The following is a 21,210-nucleotide window of genomic DNA, read 5'->3' as shown; positions in this document are numbered from 1 at the left end:
TGTAACTGTTGTCATGCGGGTACCCTATGGTCTTACAGGCTCACGCTGCCTAGACTGTAATTTATTTTCCACCGGTATCTTATTTTCAATGGCCATGCTTTACATACCCTATATAAATATGTGTATGTAGTACTAGTTTAGTTAAGGACTCTGCGGTGTTGATAGTACACCATCAATACCAAAGCGGCCTTTTTCTGTACAAAACCTAGTATGCCTAGTGGTACTGTGACCGCTACTTTTAGAGGAAAAGCACAACTGCAAATACCACAGTGCAGACTACCTTAGCTAAAAAGCCAGAGGTGTCTTAATGTGCCACACATGTCATGGAGCCCCTAGGCAGATGTGAGCACAACCCACCTTCATGGTAGCAGATATAGAGCCTTAATTTGGCCTCTTCATCTCATTTGCTTGTTGTAGCAGAATTGGCATACATTTTTAAATAAAGAACTGCAAGGCTCAAGCCCGAAAAGTGGTCATGTGGTGGAGCGCTGAAGTGCTACGGATTATGTCGAAAAACCAAACAACAGGGTTTAGATGGTCAGAATTAAAGTAACATTAAGGGACAAGGAACCCAATGGGAGGTCCCACGAGAGAGGAATAAACTGAGGTATGGGTAAGAAGCAGATAGGAACAGAGAGACTTATCAGAAGAGCAAACATTTTATCGTAAATGTTGGAAGCACAGTCATGAATCAGTGAGACTGATGTCGCTATTTGCATAGTTTTTGAAACCGGAACTATGGCTCAGATACTAGGCACGTGAAGATCCGTGTTGGTGTAGAATGATGAGCAGTGCAGGCTCAAGAGAGACACACTACTCACCGCGGCATGGGCAATTCCAAGTCCCAGATGCACATTGTCTTTGGATGTGATGGTGATTTTTCTCCTTGGCCAAGTGGACATGGAAGAAGACTACAGGACTGTAGGGACAAGAACAACAGAGCCTAGTTTTTGCTTGTTGGGTGTGATGTAGTGTTTGCTGAAGGAGTTATGAAATTCAGTAGAGGCGGAGTAGCAACAGAGTTGAAAGCACCAACTGAAATAGTAATATGGACAGGCAAGGTTGGGTTTCTAATGGCAGTTGACGGGCTTCATGCCCAGCACGACTCTGAAATATGTGACAGAAACATCTACAGTTCGAAGCCCTCAAGGTGGAATGGTGGAATCCTAGATTTCACAGATACCCGCCCGACAGCAGCAAGTACTCTCTTTACATATGGGCCCTCAGCACCAGGATACCTGCAAGGTGATAGTGTGCTTTAGAAATGTTTTAAATAAATAAATGGAAATGGTGAACTTGTTGCTTAGTAGGCCGGTGCCCTTCAGTAGGAGGCCTTCCATTATGCGGGCACAGTGACAATGCCGGGAAAAACGACTGGTCGGCGACCCAGCTGCTGACTTTTAGTTGCTGATTAAAGATATCCATGGTCACTAGAATTGGGTGGTTCTAAGGCAAATTTCACATTACCTAAGGATTGACAAATATATAATGAATGGTCAGCCACATACTCTGCGGATGCCTGAAACAGATCAAAAATGGCGAAGAGCCTTGCGTATGACGTGCAAAGCATCTTCCGCCACCACATCTCTGTCCAGATGATCCCTTCATTCTCATGTTGAAGTAGTGATAATTTTACCCTGGGACCCATGACTTGATGAATCTCCAAATGGACTAAAAAAAAGTTATATTGAATTTCATTTTCAAACATACATTCACAAGCTTAAATGCATTATACACAGGATGGAAAACATTAAATATGAAAAGATCCTGAAATCAAATAACTTAACAGGGGTTCACTGTTAACAGAACACTAAGAAAAAGAACCATGTCCGACGTATAAGCAGATTCCTAGTCAGATCAATAGTATGGCTATTTGACTTGATTTCATTGTTGTTCCTCTGAATTATGTTTTTATTGGCCTTTTTAAAAGTTTATCTCTGCTGTTGATACTAGTTTTTATTTTACAGCAGAACGTTCTCAAAGCTGCAGCCTTTTAAAGAGGGGAGACATAATTCAGTAGGTTTGTAAACATATATTTCAAATGGGTTATGGCTATTGTATTGATTTTTACCTGCCTCCTAATAAGAAACACGAATAATAAATATGTATTCACATTCTCCACAGTGGTTAATTCCAAAGGGTTGCATCCAACAGTTCAATCACTCAGGAAAATGGGCAATAATGGGTGGTGAACAGGGCATGGCTCGAGCCTGGCTAGGGTTGAATGCCTTGGCCCTAGGGCGGGCGAGCCAAAATAGAGTCCACGGAGTATGCCAGGGACTGTTTCTTTTCTCCCAGATAAAAAAACTTCTAAGCCCTTTTCTGATTCACCTTTTACTTCTGATACATGTCAAACAATAAGGTGACTTAATCCAGTGTACTAATTTGAAAAACAAAGGTGAAAGAGGTGAATCTTTTAAGCCGAGTAGTGTACGGATGTAATTTTGTGTTCTGCCAAGTTCAATATTGTATGGCTTACACGCACTAGTTTCCTCTGCCTTGTGAGCAAAGTTGCTGAGGACAATATAAAAAATGTTATTTGCTGGTTCTACATTTCCATGCAAAACAAAATCATTAATCTAAAATAAAAGTCTTTTCTAAAGCAGTCAATCCAAATGTGCCATATCATCATTGCTGGATCACAATGCTACAGAAAATGCCACATACATTGCCTTTAAGTGCATAATATACTGCATAATTTACCTTTTGCATGCTGCATACTCTAGCCAATCCTAATGCAAAATCAACTCCTTGTTGCCACATATTTTCAATGGCCCTGAATATCAGCACTTGGCAGGGCCCTGAGCAATCACTGCGCACACTGCCAAGGGTTCATGAGATCGCTTCTCCGATTGGCTTGCCGCATCGGAGCCGAGCAGGATTCGGCTTGGTTAGTTGATGCATACCTGAGAATTCCAACTGGATGGCCCTGCTCTAATCCTGTAGAAAGACCTTAAAGCTGGGAAGGGTTCAGAGAAGCCATTGTCGTGAGCACCTAAGGAACACTGCTATTAGAACCATCTTCGCAAAGGTCACAAAGACCCTGGACAATCGCTGCACCCGAGGGCCCTATCGAGAGGGATCTTCCAAGACGCTTGCTGAAAACATAAAAATTAAGCAGGCCTCCGACAAGCCACTTCTCATTCACCCCCTTGACTCCATCTAGGAGAAGAACCCTGTTTGATACACTAAAGCTGAGTAGGGCTAAAATAACCTATGGTATGTGTGCCTGAGGGTCAAAGGGATCTTTCTTGATTGAGGTAAGATGCCTCCGAAATGAGCGGTCAGTATGCACACTGAGGACTTCTGCAAAGAGAGGCTTCCACACACTTTTTAGATAAATTAATGCTAGTCAGGGATCTCATGACTGGTATAAGTGCACCTGAAAACTCTTTTGGGGAGAGCGCCTCCGTAGCCCTCATTAGATACAATCATTCTGAGCAAGCTCCAGTGTGGGAGCTACATGCACACTTGAGAATCCCTTCTGAGATACAGCTTCCCTGTGCCTAGTAGAGATGTCAACTGACCACTTATCCAAGAACGTCTGCAGAGACCATGAGCTTTCCTAGTTACTAATGGATGCATAAGAGCTTGGTCATATTCTGGGAGGCTAAAGTGCATGCAGACGACCAAGGCTGTAATTGAGTGAGCGTCCATGAGCCCGGCAAGATAAGTCAACTTATCACAGTCGGCAAAGTAACACTATGCATGCAGCCAAGGACTCGTGCGGAGACATCACATCCCTGAGTAAAACTGGCCAGTTTTGCAGGCCTGATCCTGAGCAATTTTTGTGCCCAAATCTGCCTTCAGTGGTAATGCCCAAGAGCTAGCTTCAAGACTGCTTGATGCAACACACTGACTTGGGTACCAAACAAACAGATTATTCTGCAAACGACTTGAGAGGTGGTGTCACTGCACGGTTTGTAGTTTTTCGGCGGACTCACTCTTATTTCTTTTTAAATCTGACCATAGGAACAAGATGAAAATACACACATTTCAAGGCAAAGGTACTTGAATTCCAGACTTTCTAACTGTAGCTCTTTTTTTAACAGGTTTTCTAGGTGTGCAGAAAATGGAAACTGCATCAGAGCAAGATCACATTGTTCTCTGGGGGAGGTGGAACTAATCCCTCATCAGTTGCCAGCACTGACACCCAAAACCGATGACACTGGATCCATGGCAGGTAAAAGGTGTTGACGCCATGATCAAGGCTCGGTTGTTGACTGTTTAGTAATTTACACCTTCTACAGCTCAGGTTTAGACTACCACTTTCCCTCAGGTGATGCTTCGCCACCGTTCCCACCATCTGTCCACATTTTTCCTTGCTCCGCGTGAACTTCAGTGGTTGTGGCCTCATTCTTCCTCTTGATCCACTTTCATCTTCTTTCAGTGGTAGCATCTTCATTTCTCCATCTTGTGCTTGTAGGCCGGCATATGCTTGTTTCTCCTTCCCGCCTCTCCTTGAATGGGTATCACTTCTTCCTTTCCTCCCACTTTCCTGTACCCAGATGGAATAGATGTGCCGGGCCCCACTTTGAGGCCTTTGTTACATTGCGCATTCCTCCTCCCACATGGAGGCTGGCATGTCCTTGTATGGGTCCATGATAAAGTTGGCGCAGCGCACAATCACTACCCCGAGGAAGAAGCACAGCAGAAGGAAGAAGGCAATGGCAAAGCCTTTGTCCACGTCGATGTAGGGGGTGGGGTTATCCATGGGTCGACCAATCCCTTCTCACTCATTTGCTGGCCCTGCCAAGGAGAGTGTGAGAAAAGAACACATTAGAATCAAACAGGTTTGTATGCCTCAAGAGGTTCTATATCTAAATATTGTCTCCAAGTATTGTGTGAAAAGTGTCCAGGAACAAAATATCATCAAGGTAAGTACATTTTGTTAAGTATACATTCACTATTGTTAAACACATATCGTCCTTGAAGATATATTGTCAACGTACACATTTGTACAGTGACGTAAACTTATGCTTACCTACATATGCTTTCCTTGTTGATCCTTTGGTCTTTAATGTTCTGCCCATGATATTCTGGCAGGAGCCTATTTTGGAAACAATATTCTGCTGGAATACCGCCAAAAGAAATGCACATTTCTTCTCCCTAGTCTTTTCTGTGTCACTCTTTTACATTTTTGGAACACCCTACTTTATTTACCACATTTTTAAAATCTGTTCTTTCTGCTTTGTCATTTGGAAGTAGGATTATCAAAAACTCAACATTCAGCTGGTATGGGTTGTCACAACACAGCATTAATTGTTTTTAAATTTATTTATTGAGGTTTTGCAAACATGGTCATCAGATCAACGACACATTGTAGGAATAAAATCCAATAGTAGTAGTGGTGCATCAATGCACAACAAAAGAGAGTAAAAGTGATATAATCAAGGGCAGGCGTGCTGCCAGGAAGATAGGAAGGCAGAACTAGGGATGGGCTACTATAACGCCCATGGTCGGCACCCAGAAGCGGCCAGCTCCTCATTACGTGTGTGTGTCTATACGTCATCATGACAGGGTAGGACATCACATCAACTAAGCACCTGTGATACAGTCTGGGGGTAGAATCAGGAGAAAGGGGAAGCTAGGGGAGTGGTGCGAGAGAAGGGGATAACAGATCTGCCCTTCAGTGGCGGGTGGTCAGGGGTGTGACAGGCAAGATGCAAGATGCAGCGAGCAGGGCTGGGTCTCCAGCGGTGGAGACATGTTCCGGGTCCAGTGGGGCCAACAGCTGGGCTGGTGTGGGAGGATCGGGGATGGGCGCTTCAGATCTGAAAGTCTGGAGCAGGGCATCCCAATGATGTGGTATTGGGTATTTCCGGAGACCCCGCAGCTCCTCAGACTGCAGGGCTGTACCCTCCGCCCTCGTCCACACCTCTATCAATCGAACCCAAGCAAGCAGTCGAGTAGGGGCCTGCACCTTCCAGGTGTGCGTTATTCCTGATTTAGCTAGGAGAAGTGACATGTCTGTGAACCTAATGACTGCCCTATTTTTCTAAGGACGTGGAAAAAGGTCAAGTGCGCAAGTACCCCAGGTGTGTAGCAAAGGTACCGGAGTGGCATGGGAGAGGCAGTCAGCAACAACCAACCAGTAACCTGCTAGCATGGGGCAGGACCAAAGCATATGCACAAAGTCTGCGTTGGTATTGGGTATTTCTGGAGACCCTGGAGCTCCTCAGACTGCAGGGCTGTACCCTCTGCCCTCGTCCACACCTCTATCGATCAAACCCAAGCGAGCAGTCGGGGAGGGGCCTACTCCTTCCAGGTGCACGTTATTCCTCATTTAGCTAGAAGGAGTGCCAGGTCCGTGAACCTAATGACTGCCCTATTTTTTCTTAGGACGTGGAAAAAGGTCAAGAGCGCAAGCACCCCAGGTGTGTAGCAAAGGTACCGGAGTGGCACGGGAGAGGTAGTCAGCAACAACCAACCAGTAACCAGCTAGCATGGGGCAGGACCAAAGCATATGCACAAAGTCTGCGTTCTCGTGCAGGCAGCGGGGCAGGATGTGCCAGTACGATGGAAGAACCGATTGATCTGTGCAGGGGTAAGGTAAGTCCTATGCAGGATATAAAATTGTATTAATTTGAAACACGCGAGCCAGGAGACAGTGGCAGGGGAGGCCAGGACCGTGGCCCATTCCACTTTGTTAAGAGCCCTTTCCAGGTCTCCATTCGACTGATCGCAAAGCATTACGAGGGCTGGGCAAGTGTGTTTACAGAGTGCCTTAGTGAACAATGTGAACAAGTGGCATCCCGTGCCTAATAGGTGTATACTTTGGAGCACCTGGTGCGTGCCTGGTTTGGGTTGCAGCAGTCCCCATCCTGCTCGTAGGGTGTGTGCAATAGAGTTGTACGTGAGGAACTATGCTGGAGGGAGACCAGTTTGGTTGCTCAGATTCGCAAAATGAACAAGCTCAGCGTCCGAAAAAAGGTTGCCCAAGTTGCAGAGTGGGCGACTGCCGTCTACGTGACATGCACTCGCCCCCTGGGTGTGCCCAGCAAATAGGAGCAAGGGGGGGTATAGTATTGTGGCGTGGGTGAAGCGTAGGCAACAGTGAAAGCAGCAGAGTGCCACAGATAAACGATGTATGGGTGGAATGAGAGCACAGGTAAGGGTGTGAAAGAGGTGTAATATACGTTCCAGTGTCCCCGGTGGTGATGTCAATGTTGCTGTGTCGTCCAGATCCCGCTCCACAAACCACAGTGCTATCCACTGTAATTGAGCGGCAAGGTAGTAGTGCTCAAAGTTGGGTGCCCCCAGCATGCCCATGACTCGGCAAGCACAATTTTGGCAGCACCAAGATGCAGTGGGTGCCGTGCCAGATGAGGTCACCAAGATTGTGCCCAAGTGAAATGAAGAAAGTTTTCCGCAAGTAGATTGGAACAATGACAAAGTAGTACAGGAGACATGGTAGCATCACCATCTTGGATAGTGCAATGCGTCCCGCCACCCACAGCGGAAGCGTTGTCCAGAGAGAGATTTGCCCACAGAGGGAAGACACCACCCGGCGCACATTTCCATCCACCTGTCTCTGCATCATGGTAAATCTGGATACCGAGGTGGCAGATCGTATCTGGTTACCTCACCACACAGCATTAATACCAATGAAAAGAAGCAGAGAAAGACTGGTAACAAAAGCTTATATACTACCAGCCAAGTGTGACTGGAGTATGTAATAGATAGCTGATAGGTAGTCTAATACTTACATCTGTATTGGAGCCTGTAAAGGTTTGGATTACATTTTGAAAGCTCTTTGTGAGCCAATATATTGTGTCTGTGACCATAACTTTTTCTTTAAAAGATTAAACTAAATTGTATAGATAGCAAAGGGGCCTTCTTCAGTAGTATGAAGCTCACTTTTAAGATTTATTGTGCAGGGCCTCCAGGCTTTTTAATAAACTCACAGAAGAAATTAGAAAAAGTTGGAGATTAAACTGTTTTGAAGGACAGATTAAACCCTTCTGTTTTTCTAGCGCTGGTCTCTATTCCTTCTGGTTCCTCCTGGCTTGGATTGTTGTTTCAAACATACATACCTTCAGGTCGGCATCACTTTGCTTAGGGGGAAAGAAGCACATGAATGAGAGAAGCACGCAGACGAGAAAGAGAAGCATGGGGGAGAGAAGCACACGGGCTAGAGAGAGCAACACAAAGTAGGAGGTGTGGAAAAAATACACGAGCTGCACAGCTGGAAAACACATGCATGTTTAAGCAAAAACCAATAAAAGAAAATGCAGGGGGAGAAAAAGCAGACAGATGAGAGAAAGAGAAAGCATAGCAGAGTAAGAGAAGGGGAAAAGAATATTAAAGTGAAAGGACACTCAGACATTGACAGTAGAAAGACTAATTGAAGTAGTATCTGGAAAGTTGACATGAGTAAATATAAAAGACACTTGAAGCAGAGAAGTAAAATGATGAATTAAATGAAGAAATAATTTCTGAGAAAGAAGCATAAATAGAGAAATGCGGATGTCTCCGTGCATAGCGTGGTGCAACTCGCTTCTAGAAAGAATAAGTGGAAGAAAAGGAATTGATCCAAGTGAGTTCCTTGGGAAAATAAAATAGCTACAAAACAGAAAAGCAACGAAAAAGAAAGCCTAAAAGAAATAAGTGCGTGGAGAAAAGTCTACTGCAGAAGCAGGTGAAAAGGGGCCGAATACGATTCAAGACAGCAAGAGCATAGCTTTCTAAGATAGCCTTATCTCATTTTGGGTAGAGATGATTGGGTGGTTTTTTTGGTTAAAGTTTTGACAGGCAATGTAGCTGTAATTAGGTTTTTTTGTCCAGCTTTTGAGCATGTCCAGGAAAGTAGGAATTGATATGTATCAAGTTAAAATCGTTGTATATTAGTGTGCTGGGTGGGCGATGCAATGAAAACTGAACGTGGATGATGCAAATTTGTTGATTAGCACAAGTGCTGCAAGTGCATAATGCTGCTTAGAACTAACAACTTCCCAAACTCCTATGTGCGCACACGCGCTTTTAAACCCTAGGTGCATAATTTCAAGTGTAGCCATCTTTGTACGTTAAGAACGGTTGATTTAATCCAGATCTCTTGACTGGGGGTAAATGTTTTATTTATTCAGCATTCCTTTCATCATTTGTTACTGCAGCATTTTTCGCCCCAAGTGTCCAGACGTGGGTCCCGTGCTCTCCATGCCACTGGAGTCAAGCTAGCCCGGCTGATTAGGGTTGATACCCCGAAACCGGTCCCAGGATGCTTGTTTCCAGTCCAGTGAGGATAGGGCTTGGCAGTTCGGGCTGGACTGTTCCCATGAGGAGCAGGGTCAAGACTGGTTTGCATATGGCTGGGTCCAAACTGGGGTGGAGTAGTGAGCAAAAGAACGATGGATTTAACCCAGATCCCTTCCTCCATTACCAATGTTGCTTTTCCCCCCGCTTTCATTTTTTTAAAAAGAACTTTGGCAAAACTAGGTTTTCTAAAAGGTCCCACAGGCAAGTTTAGTTGTTTTGTCAAGGCTTGTGCGCTGTGCTATCAAAAATGACATGGCTAGTGAGGCACCATATTGCATCTCCAACTAAGACCGCAGTAGTTGGATGCACAGAGGCATGAATTTCATTTATGAAGAGCTATTAACAAGCAGACTTGATTAAAGTTGTAAAAAATATAATAAGATACATAATAAGCTTGATGACATGATATAATATGATAAAGACTTATGAAGCACAGCATCAGCCAGGTGGAGTGCATCCCAGCGCTGAGTCCAAACTGGAAGAAAGCAAATAGTCCTACTCAGAATTAAATATATGTGATTTAAGAGTTTTCTCAATTTCAGAACACAACTTTCAATATGTGTTGCAAAGGAAAGACTCCAAACTTCAATTGTATGAGAAGGTACACCCACCCATTCGAGCTCTAGGAAACCGGACAACTAAAAGGAGATTGGCCGTCCTTGAACGGAGAGTTTTGGGAGAAATATAGCAGTTGAAATGAAAGCTAAGGTGGCTAGACATATTACCAAGTAAAAGCGTTATGTTAGAAAAGGGGGTCTCTAGTTGGCAGTCCAAGTAGGGACCCTTCTTTCTAGCAGGATAAGGGAGTTACCCTTTTAAAATAACCCCTGCTCGCCCCATTGGTAGTGTCAGGGACTGTCCAGGACTATGTCTGGGTCACAGTCAGGGATTTGGGCCAGGACTGGTGACTGTGTAGAAAACGTAAGCAGAAAGAGTACAGCGCTGCCCAGGATCACAGAGGAAGTCAGAGGAGAAAAGGGATTCATAGAGAAAGCCTCCATAAGGGAACAAGATGGCTAAGACTCAGAAGGGATAAGCACTCAAGAGGCAATTTAGCATTCAGAATAACTACACCCAGGACGGACGTGCAAGACATATATATGACAACAATAAAGGGAATGTGGGGTAAAGCACTTGGGAGCTCCACGCAGTAAGACTGAAGCTCAGTAAGTTCCTCACCCACAATTGCTGTTAAAGACACTGACTGCAAATACCCACATATAGGATATGCATGCAAAGGCAGGGTCTGTGGAGCTGATACCTATGGTGATGTTATAAATGTAACTCAAAGACAATACTCACAGTGAACAAGAAACACCACCTAGGTAGTCAGCTGTGCCCACGGATCCTGGCGATCAAACAGGAACACACAAGACAGTAACAGCAAGGAGGTAGAACTAAATACACAGTCACAATAGACAAGGAGCTAGCAAGGAGGAGTGCTTAACAGGAAAGAAGGGAAACAAGAACACACTTGGCAGAAAGCAAGCAATCATACAAGGAAACTAGAAGCAAGACAGTAGAATAGGAAGACTCAAAACTAGGGACTGAATCAGAGGTAATGGGAAGAAAAGAAAGAACTGGGACAAGGGAAATACAGGAGAACGTATTCAATGGTACATTAAATTGTACTAGCTCAGGAATCAAGGAAACAACGAATAGCTAAGCATCAGGAGTCAAGATAGCAGTGAAGACATTGCTAATTCAGGAACAAGGAATATTATAGCTCCAGAACAGGAATCAAGGTAACACTACAGGCAGTGGCTAACTCAGAAACAAGGATAGCTGCAGCTCAGGAACAGGAATCGAAGAAACACTGAAGGCAGTGCTAGTTCAGGAACAAGAAATAGCTACAGCTCTGGAGTCAAGGAGTCAAGAGTGCACTGCAAGCAGTGCTCATCAGGAACAAGGAATAACTATAGCTCAGGAATCAAGGAATAGCTATAACTCAGAAATCACGGAATATCAAAAGCTCAGGAAACAAGGATATCATAAGCTCAGGAAACAAGGATCGGTCTCACTGGAACACAGCTACAATGACCAATGCTGGGCTGAAAGGAGCTAGTTATCACATGCATCAGGTGTGAGCAGGCTAGCAGCAGCCAACCACATGTGAGCTGAATCCTCCACCCATTCTTGGCCTGCAGGGGTGGAGATGAAGCAGTGAGCAGGGAATTCTAGGTAATGGAGTTTCAAGCATGAACTGGCTGGCTTCCACAAAGCCCTGACGGATTGGAAATGGATGGCAATTTCCAAGTAGCGCCAAAAATGACTGGAAGTCAGTATATGCATGACAGGGAGGGTCCAGAAGCCTATCAGAACACTGTAAAGTCCCACAATACGGCCCCCTGTTGGGAGGCACGAGAGTGCAGGGAGCGAATCGTGACAGGTAGCTTGGCATGAGCAGTCAGGCTTATCTCAGGGGCAATGTGTAAAGCATTTGCACATAACACACAATAATACAGTGAAAACACTACAAAAGGACACCACACCAGTTTTAGAAAAATAGCCAATATTTATCTGCGTAAAAAAAGACTACAACTATAAAAGTCCAACATACAGTTATCAAGAGGCTGATAATGCAAAAATAGACTTTAAATACAGTTCCTTGAAATCGATAACTCCGTCCGGGGCTATCACAGCGTCGTGAACAACAAATCCAACGCTTCATGCCAGGCACGGTGTCGTGGACCAGCTACGGTGTCGGGAAGACCTGCAAAACAGTACCTTTAAAAATGCTGGGCGTCGGGGACCTTGCAATGAGCTCCGAAGAGCCGGCATCGGCAGGCATCGGGTTGGAGGTCAGTGCAGGAGTTGTCAGGCCCTTTAAGTCACACTCGTGCAGGTCGAACTCTGTGAGGAGGAAGTCAGGAGGGCCGGCGTCGAGGCTGCAGTGCGAAGTGGGGCAGTGCTTGTCGCGGTGCTGGCAAGTCATGGTGCAAGCAGCGTCGTCGTCGTTGCTGAAGCGCTGTCATCGGTAGACCCAAGGCTGTGATGCAAGATGGGTCAATGCAAAGTGCGGGACCCACAGGCCGTGGTGCAAGCAGTGGCATCGGGTGACGACCTGGAGTAGATGGGCCAAGACTGAGGTGTGGGACGGGGCAGTGTGGCGTGCCCTCAAACCACGGTGCAGGCAGCAGTGTCGATGTCACCTTGCAGCGTCGTTGTCGGTGAGACCAGGGTGGTGGTGTGAAGCGCGGTGGTGCGAAGTGCCACGTCCACAGGTCGTGGTGCAAAAAGCAGCTCGGTGGCGCCATCAGAAGGTGGCGGCGGTGAGACCAGGGTTGTGGTGTGAAGTGCGGCGGTGCCCTCTGCTGTGCCTACAGGTCAGGGAGCCAGCAGCTGCTTCGATGACGACATTGGGTTGCTAGTTTCCTCTGTGGCAGCTGAAACACACTGTTCCAGATAGGAGTACCCAGAGGAAGACAAAGTCTTTGCTGTTCCTGAGACATCTTGAACAGGGGGCAAGCTCTACCTCAAGCCCTTGGAGATACTCAGAAAAAGAAGTAGTGGAAAGTTCAGTCCAGTCCTTTCACTGCCCAAGACAGAAGCAGCCACTGCAGGTCAACACAGCAAAGTGGTAGTCTCTCCTCTCAGCTTCTATAGCTCTTCTTCTTGGCAGGTTCCTTAATCCCAAAGAGTTCTAAAGTCCTGGGGTGAGGGTCCTAATGTTTATACCACATTTCCCTTGGAAGTTGGCACAAACAGAGTTCCTCTCGCATACATAAACCAGTTCTGCCTGGCTCCGGCCAAGTTCACTCCAGTAGGAGGGGGGGAGACAGCTTTGTGAGAAGCAGCCACAGTTCATTCAGGTGCAAGCGACAATTCCTCCCAATACTCTAAATGCAGCCAGGTCTATTCAGTCTCGCTATGAGTCACCCAGGAAAGGCAGGACACACCTCAACTCCCCCCCCCCATTCTGTTTCTGTCTTGTGCGAATGCACATCCACTGCTCCTGTCACTCTGATCCCAGACAGGGAATACACAAACAAGCAGAGGCACTCGGGATGGTTAACCCCTTACGTGCTGCACACATTCCCCCGCTGTGCTGGCTAATTAATTAGTGGGCGGGATTTGGACGGCCCCTCGCCATCCTCCGCACATGCCCACCTTGACGTTGGACGGCTGGGGGCCGTCCGAAGCATGCAAGGGGTTAAGAAAGAAATTGCCCACTTTCTAAAAGTGGCATTTTCAAACACAATATAAAAATCATCTTTACTAAAAGATGTAGTTTTAAATTCTGAGTTCAGGAAGCCTAAACTAAATTTCTCCATCTTCTCCCAATGGAAAGTTACGCTTGTAAAATGTTACAGTGCATCTCCCATGACAGCCTATAGGGACAGACATCCTTTCAATAGTGAAAAACGAAATACACAGTATTTCACTATCAGAACATGTAAAACACACCAGTACATGTCCTACATTTCACATACACTGCACCCAGCCCATGGGATTTACCTTGGGCCTACCTGAGGGGGGCCTTACATGTAAGAAAAAGGGACGGTTAGGGCCTGGCAAATGGGTGCACTTGCCAGGTCGACATGGCAGTTAAAACTGCACGCAGACAATGCAGTGGCAGATCTGAGTCACCTTTTAAAGGCTACTGGTATGTGTGGCACAACCAGTGCTGCAAGCCCACTAGTAGCATTTGATTATGTGCCCGGGGCACACACAGTGCACTGTACTAGGGATGTACTGGCAAATCTAATATCCTAATCATGGAAAAACAATCATACCACAATTTACAGTAGAAGCACTTGCACTATAGAACTGAATAGCAGTGAAAAAGTGCGCAGAGACCCTAAACCAGCAAAAATGAAGCCCAGCACACCATCAAAACTAGGAGGTCAGAAAGTAAAAAGTAAAAAGAAACACGCCAAAAGATGGCAGGTCTAACACTTCATGATACAGATAGAGCGCCGTGAACAGACATCTTTTCGGAACTGGTAGCCATTGAGTAAAGAAAAAAGCTTTACGTAAACGTATGAGCGACGATTAAAGTGTGTAATATTTCTATAAGAATATATTTCTTGGAAATAAAGTATTTCTTAATCTGATTAAGCCCCAGAATTAAGGGGGGACATTTCTCCCAATCTACCTAACGTAAAATCACAACTAATGTGGGTTGTGACCAGGGAGCAAGCGGTGCAATAAAAGAGCGAGGATCCCAGCCCTGACTTTATTCCTTGTATAGGATTACAATCTGTAAAACCCTTTTTCATTTGTATTTTTGTTTGTTTAATGTCCTGCTCGGCATATTAGACTAATATTAAGGAAATCAATCTGCCTATTAAGCACACGACGGCGTCTAATATGAGAACAGGACTAGGGCGCCTAATGAATTGACAATAGTGGGGTCCAGAAAAAACAGTCACCACATGTATGTGTCTGAAACAATAGGACATTTGAAGCAGTGGAGAGGGAACCCAAGAATTACCCCAGGCACCACAGTGGTAGTGGGTATTAGCAGATCCGCAGGAGCTGTGAGGAGGGACCCTGGGACTGAGAGAGATACCGCAGTCATATGCACCTGGGGTTTACCCAGAAATGGAGGGAGTAAACCCATGAAATACCACAGACACCTCAGTATGAGATATATATATATTTACACACTGCTTTGAACGGTTAGCAAAATCATTATAAGCGAGGGAAAAGAACGTACATGTTACAATAAAAGGGGTAGGAAAGAGAAAACAGAACGAACACGAAAAATGATGATAAACCCTTAAGAATGAAAATTAGAAATAGAAGAAGGAAAGGAAAGGGGGGATGGAAGGGATAAAAAGACAGTCCCAGAAAACTCTGTGCACCAGCACACCGTCAAATACACACTAACCACCAACAGCCACAATTTCTGAATCTCACGTCCCACTTTTCCAATCCTCTGGAGTCCATCAGTCTTCGCGCCTCCACTCACCGCCGGCGCTTCTGCAGGTACCGCGGTGCCCCCCGGCGGGGCTGCGGGCTGGGACAGGCGTGCCGCGGGGGGTCGGAGGCCGTGGACCCGGGGCTGGGGGGGGTTGAAGCCCGTGCTCCGCTGCAGGATGAGCAGGCAGGCCAGGCGACTGACAGGGGCATTGCTGCAGCCTGCGGAGGCTTAGGTGGGCAACCCCCACGGCAGGTAATGGGCAGGGGTGGTCCGGGGCCCACCGGCGGGTACTGTCGGGGTCCGAGTGTCAGCCATCGGGGCAGACTCCACTACGGCGCGGGATCTCCCTGCACCTACGGCTGAATATCAAAGCGGACTGCGAGTCTGCGAGCCCGCGTCCCGCTGCTCGCCCCGTCTCCCTCCTCCCCCCACCCGGCAGGATTGCTCCCCCACACGTCTTCGGGGCTGCAGCTCTGGAATAGACCTCTAGCCCGCCTCACCCCCTGCTCACAGGACACCAGGCCCCAGATCACAAGATCTTTGAATTATACCCACTTTCCAATCTGAAAAGAAATTAGGTGACGTGCCATGTTTTGCCTCCAAAAACATCGTTTAAATTATGTTTCTAGCAACAAAAGACACAGTTCCATAACATCATGGGACCTTCGGGATATGTTAAGACTACTGTGAAAATAGAATATCTGGCCGTCGAGAATTAGTTCTCACAAGTGCCTTTCAAACTGATGTCCAAGCGCCTTGAAAACCGCACTTATAGACGCTACACAAAACTAAGTGCGGATCTTTAACGTGCAAGCAGCTCCCCCTTTGAGGCATCTTTGTACTGAATAACAAATGCTCATTTCGTCTCAACTCAATAGTACTCATTTTATCGACCAAGGAAGGATGAAAGGCTGAGTGGGCCGGCCAGGATTCCAACCTGCCACCACGAGGTCAAACGTAGAATCCTGGAGTGGATGAATTAGTCCTCTGAGTAGCAGGTCGGGCTTGGAATTCGATTCGAAAGCTGGTGGGACTGAGGGCGAGTGAGCCACACACACCGGGTATAAGCGAGCATTTCTTTGTTTCTGGGGGGGGCTGTTGGGAAATGTCATCAAGGAGGTAAGGGCCTGTTACCCCCAGGGCAACTCACTATGCACTTTACTGAATAAATATTGCCGCAGCATAGCAAAATTGAAGCAGCCATATATATCCGTGGGTCCACCGCATGGCACGTGCATGCCAGCCAGTGACAGCTGAAAGGGTTCCCTGCCCTCTTCTCGCGATCAAGTGACAGTGTTTAAGAAAGTGACCATGGTGAGAAGGGATTACAGTGGCCTCTCGCCAAGCCGCTGAGAATATCCAGACATTTGGAGCGGTCTCCTGAGGATGACACAAATTCACAATACTTACCACACACGTTCTTCTCAGGCAGGGGGTTTAATGGCAATGCAGGTGGGGCAGAGCAGCAAGACATGTCATTCCATGCCCCCCACGCCTCAAAGCTCAAACACAGAGAAAAACAAGACATGTGGTATCCCTCAACACCCCTCTACACATACAGACTTGAAAAACCTTATATTTGAGATGTAGCTTGGGGCCCTAAAGCACAGGGAGCTACGGGGCCCAACCTGGGCATACACACTTCACAGAGCGCGTCACTTTCAGAAAAATAACAAGCACTGCCAAGCCAATAGGCCTCGCCTTGTTGAACTGTTTTCTTTGCCAATGCTTTTTGCTGGTGTTGCGATGCATCAGCCAGATAAAAGAGAGGGGGGAAAAAGCATTCCTATGTGGCCACCCCTCATTCCATAGGTGCGCTCATGTGGGATGACGCATGGCTATATATGACTCCGAACATGTGACAACCCACTAAATGAGGAAGATGCCGTTTTCTTTTCTATTTTTATATTTATTTACCAATCCAAGGTGGCAGACGCCACTTGGATTGATAAATCCCCCACCTCTCCCCCCCAAAAATGCAAAAATGCTTTTATTAAATGTGGAATAGTCCCGGTGAGAAGTAGTCGAGGGCAGCATTGGGGTGGATCGCCCTGGCAGCAAATGGCGGCCCCAGAGCCTTCCAAAAAAATTAAAGTTAAAATCTTTTATTTACTTAAATAGCAGTGGTGGGTAGGAATTGGGGAGCGGGTGGAAAGTGGGTAAAGAGGGAGCAACGGGCGGGGATATTTTGAGAGGGAAGCAAAACACAAGAGAAAGCAAGAAAACACATGCACCCTCATGGAGTGTTTAATGGAACCGAAAAAAGTATTTCCTTTAATGGGAGGAGAGGTAGGATACATGTTAGCCAATCAAAATGATGGCCAAGAAGCTATAGTCCAGGAGAGAGACAATCACAAGAAGATGATGGCAAGTCGTCAAATAAAAAGCAAGTCAATTAGATGGAAAATAAAGACAACCTGTGGTAAGCAGTGGGTGGGCTGTTTGCCCACTGCATGTTTTTACCATGGCCCAAAAGAGCCTTTCACCTAAAGACGGCTAAAACTTGTCTGGTGAGCAAGACCTAAAAAACATAGAACTGCATACGCTACTCACACCTATTTGAAGATCAACAAAAAACAATACAATGTGAGCTGCACAGACATGATATGTTACCAGATGAACATAATGGGAAGACCCACCACATTGACCTGATATTGAACAATCCGAGACTTCGACTAAGTGTCTGTGTAAGCTACTCATAATCGACACGCAACACGGGATCTGGGAAAAATAGATCCTGGTCAGCTACTCACTCCGGACATAAAACTTGAGTTGTACATAAATGTGAAGGTCTAGATGAGCTGTCAAGAATCACACAAATCAACATAAGACATAAGAAAAATACAACAAGCGACATTGACCTACTCACACCAAAGTTGGTGTAGCTGGAGATCTCGATTTTGGAGGAAGTAAACATTTTTATTCTAATTAGAAATAGTTATTCTAATGGATCGTTTTCTTTAAATTATAGAAATGTAGGAAGTAAAATAGACTGCTTCTGCCCGCCTCTTCTGCCTCTTAAACACTGGTAACAATATTAACGTAAAATACCTAAAATGAACGAACCTCGGTTTAAACAGCAAGCCATTAAAATAAACTAAAATATGTTCACCTCATTGAGCTAGGTGCTAGATGATAATGATATCTGTAATCAAAAGGACAGAGAATAAAAACGGTTTAGTGGTGTGTGAAGTATAAATGAAATCTATTTTAATATCACTACTAGTCCAAAGTGAGGCCAAAGCAATGCTCCCCTCTGCTCTCCATCAATCTACACCTTGCCCCCCCTTCAACTCCCCCGGCCTAGGCCCACATCCTGCCTCATTCCACCAGACCCCCCTCCTTAGCCCTGAGTGTGCAGTTCTCAGCACCTATGGGTGCTTCTCTTGATAAAAGGGAACATCAGCTATAAATGGGGTTATTGATCTAGTAATAAAAGAAAATTAGTTTTCCTGAATAGCTTGCATTTTTCCCTCATCTGTCACCCGCCAGTCTCTGAAAGGCCCGAAATTGAGATTTATTTGAGGAAGATGCCACTTTGTGGTATCAATGTATGACTTTAGATATCAGGCATGCCAAAGAGACATATATACACATAGCACTACATCTATACGTCGAACATATATACAAAACCATGCACATATAGACAGCAAGTAGAAAATACCGATATGTATGTCTTTATCACAGATACGGTGTATGTAAAGACAGGATACATGTAGATATGTACATGTGCATCATAGATTGCTCATGTGTAGAGACAGGGGGCAGACATCTGTGACATGATACATTCATGTAAATCACATGTACAGACGCCAGACATAAGACAGGTGGAGGGTATTGTGTGCAGGCAGTGCACAGAAAAGATAGGAATGTGTGGATTTTAGCCAGATTACATGTAGAGACAGCATGCAGGCAGGAAATATACATGTGAATTGTAAATAAATTATGAACAGAGGGAGCCAAGAAGCAGAGAACATGCCATGGATATGTACAGGTGAACCATAGTTAACATACGTACGCACACAGTACACAGATAACATACATTTAGGCGATATACACACACATGTAGGCACTGCACACACGAAGATAACTATGTGCACAGAGCACGCATACAACATCTACACGCACATTCTAAAGATGCATAGATGGAATATTAATGCATAGAGGGGATAGTTATGATAACCAATACAGACGGCACAGGAAGGACGTGTAGGCACGAACTGCACACGTGTACGTGTTCCAGACAGACAACTAGTATGTGTGCAGAACACACACAGACAAGGTATGCATGACACGTGTGCACACTGGGCAGTTTATAGTTGTTGAGCGTACAAAGGGTGTCCTCTCACTTCTAGGCGCTTTGCTGATAGACTCACCTGCAAACGCCGTGTAGAGCGGTGACTCCGCTCTCTTAAAGGACCCCCGGCCGCGGCTGCAGCTGTCCTTGCGCTGGTGGCCGTGTGCACGGAGCCTCTGCTCTGTCCTGGAGCCGCTGTCCTTCCTCCCAGCGCCTGCCCCGTCTGCCTTCACGAGTCCCCGCTTCACGGACAGTCGGGTCCTGCCCTGCCTCCCTCCTCACACGCTTTCCGCTCCTTGTCTTTTGTCGCCTCGGGCCCACTGTCCCAGCCCTTCGTCACCTGCTCGCTCTGCCGCCTCCTCCTCCTCCCCTTTCCCACCCCCTGGCTGCCTATCCCGCGTCCTCGCGCCTGTCCTGCCCCCTCCCCACCTGCGTCTCCGTGTCTTCTGTCTCACGGCTCCCAGGGCTCCACCCTTCACCCCCTGCTCTGCCCCCGTTTCTGCCCGCCTTACTTCTGCCTGTGCCCGCGCTGTATGCCCCCCCCCCCCCGCCGCCCAGTCGTACTGAAGGCGAGGGGGGCAGGAGCAGTTTATTTAATGCATTTTTAGTAGTTCACCCTACACCTCCTGTCCTAAGCCCCCGCCCTCTCCAGCCCACCAGCCGGTTCTTTGCGTCTCACATGTAAGCACCCCCCACCCCACGGAATTCATCTTGCCCCTTCATACCTGCTCTGTGTGACCCTTTACAGCTCCAACCAGGGCCGGGCCAAGGACTTTTGGCCCTGGGCTAAAAGGGAAGGTCTGAGGCCCAGGGCCGTTTTTAGGTGTTGTGCCGCCCTAGGCCAGAATTGAAAAATGCCGCCCCCTCCCTTTTACTACCATCACTCACTCCCCCTGTCATCCAGGCTGGAAGAATTAATGCATTAGATATAAAAGAACTTGCATTCAACAATATTTTTTCCCCCTTTTGCCGCCCTAGGCGGCTGCCTAGTCTTGCCTAATGGTAGAAACAGCCCTCCTACTTTGCATACAACGTGAAATCACATAAAATGACATCATTGGAGGTGCCATTAACCCCTCCCCTGCTCATGACGGAGCCATTCCGTCATGAGCCACGGTTGCCGTGTGCTCATGACGGAGTGGTTCCGTCATGCCGCGACCGTTGGCGGCCGCTCCGCCCACGCGGCGCTGTTTCCCCGCCTGTGCGGGGGGACAATGCAACTGGGCGGAGTCATGACGGAACCACTCCGTCATGAGCACAGCGCCACCGCGCTGCCCCCCCAACCCCCCCCAGCGCTGCGGCAGAATTCCCGCCGCAGCGAAAGGGTTAATAGACTATTGCTAAGTGACTTTCCAAAAAGCAAGTTTCTTGGTGCCTATATCAGTAAAATAAAAACATAACTATTAACACTAATACAATAAGCACATATATTTTACATTTCAATTGACTGGAAATGAATATCAGTCACATTGGATGGAACGCTTTGGCCTCGGTCTCTCCAAAACTTATAAGTTCAATCAAAAGTTAACAATTTGTTTCGAGAGTGGTGCATTAGATACATATATGTGTATGTGGGATTTACATAGCGCAAACCAAGCAGAAAGACTTCTAAGCACAGTACAGGATCAAAGACACAGTCAGCATGTGATAGAAGGAGAAGATGGTCTGTGCATCGTGACTGAGTCGTGATTATTTTCCTTTTAATGTTGAGCATTCGCTGTTCCCTAAACTGGAGCTGGATTTTGGCTGTCCAGATGGATATGGGGAAACACTACAGATTCCTGAGGCA

At 46.5% G+C, this 21,210-nt stretch overlaps 1 protein-coding gene across 2 annotated transcripts; it reads right to left on the bottom strand.

The window, feature by feature from the left end:
* Positions 1–1,667: 1,667 nt before the first annotated feature.
* CTXND2 (cortexin domain containing 2) lies at positions 1,668–19,757 on the bottom strand. 2 transcript variants are annotated; one of them, XM_085637771.1, is made up of 2 exons: positions 19,501–19,757; positions 1,668–4,749 (listed from the first exon to the last, which is right to left on the bottom strand). In XM_085637771.1, exon 2 carries the CDS (start codon positions 4,712–4,714, stop codon positions 4,547–4,549), a length of 168 nt encoding a protein of 55 aa, XP_085493897.1. In that variant the 5' UTR covers positions 4,715–4,749; positions 19,501–19,757; the 3' UTR covers positions 1,668–4,546. The 2 variants fall into 2 exon arrangements, with proteins under 2 accessions (XP_085493897.1, XP_085493898.1); XM_085637772.1 differs by lacking the exon at positions 19,501–19,757 and adding an exon at positions 15,173–15,490.
* Between the last annotated feature and the right edge of the window lie 1,453 nt (positions 19,758–21,210).

This window comes from Triturus cristatus, chromosome 12 (genome assembly GCF_964204655.1).
Source record: "Triturus cristatus chromosome 12, aTriCri1.1, whole genome shotgun sequence".
Taxonomy (NCBI): domain Eukaryota; kingdom Metazoa; phylum Chordata; class Amphibia; order Caudata; family Salamandridae; genus Triturus; species Triturus cristatus.
This window is presented reverse-complemented; position numbering and strand designations above follow the sequence as displayed.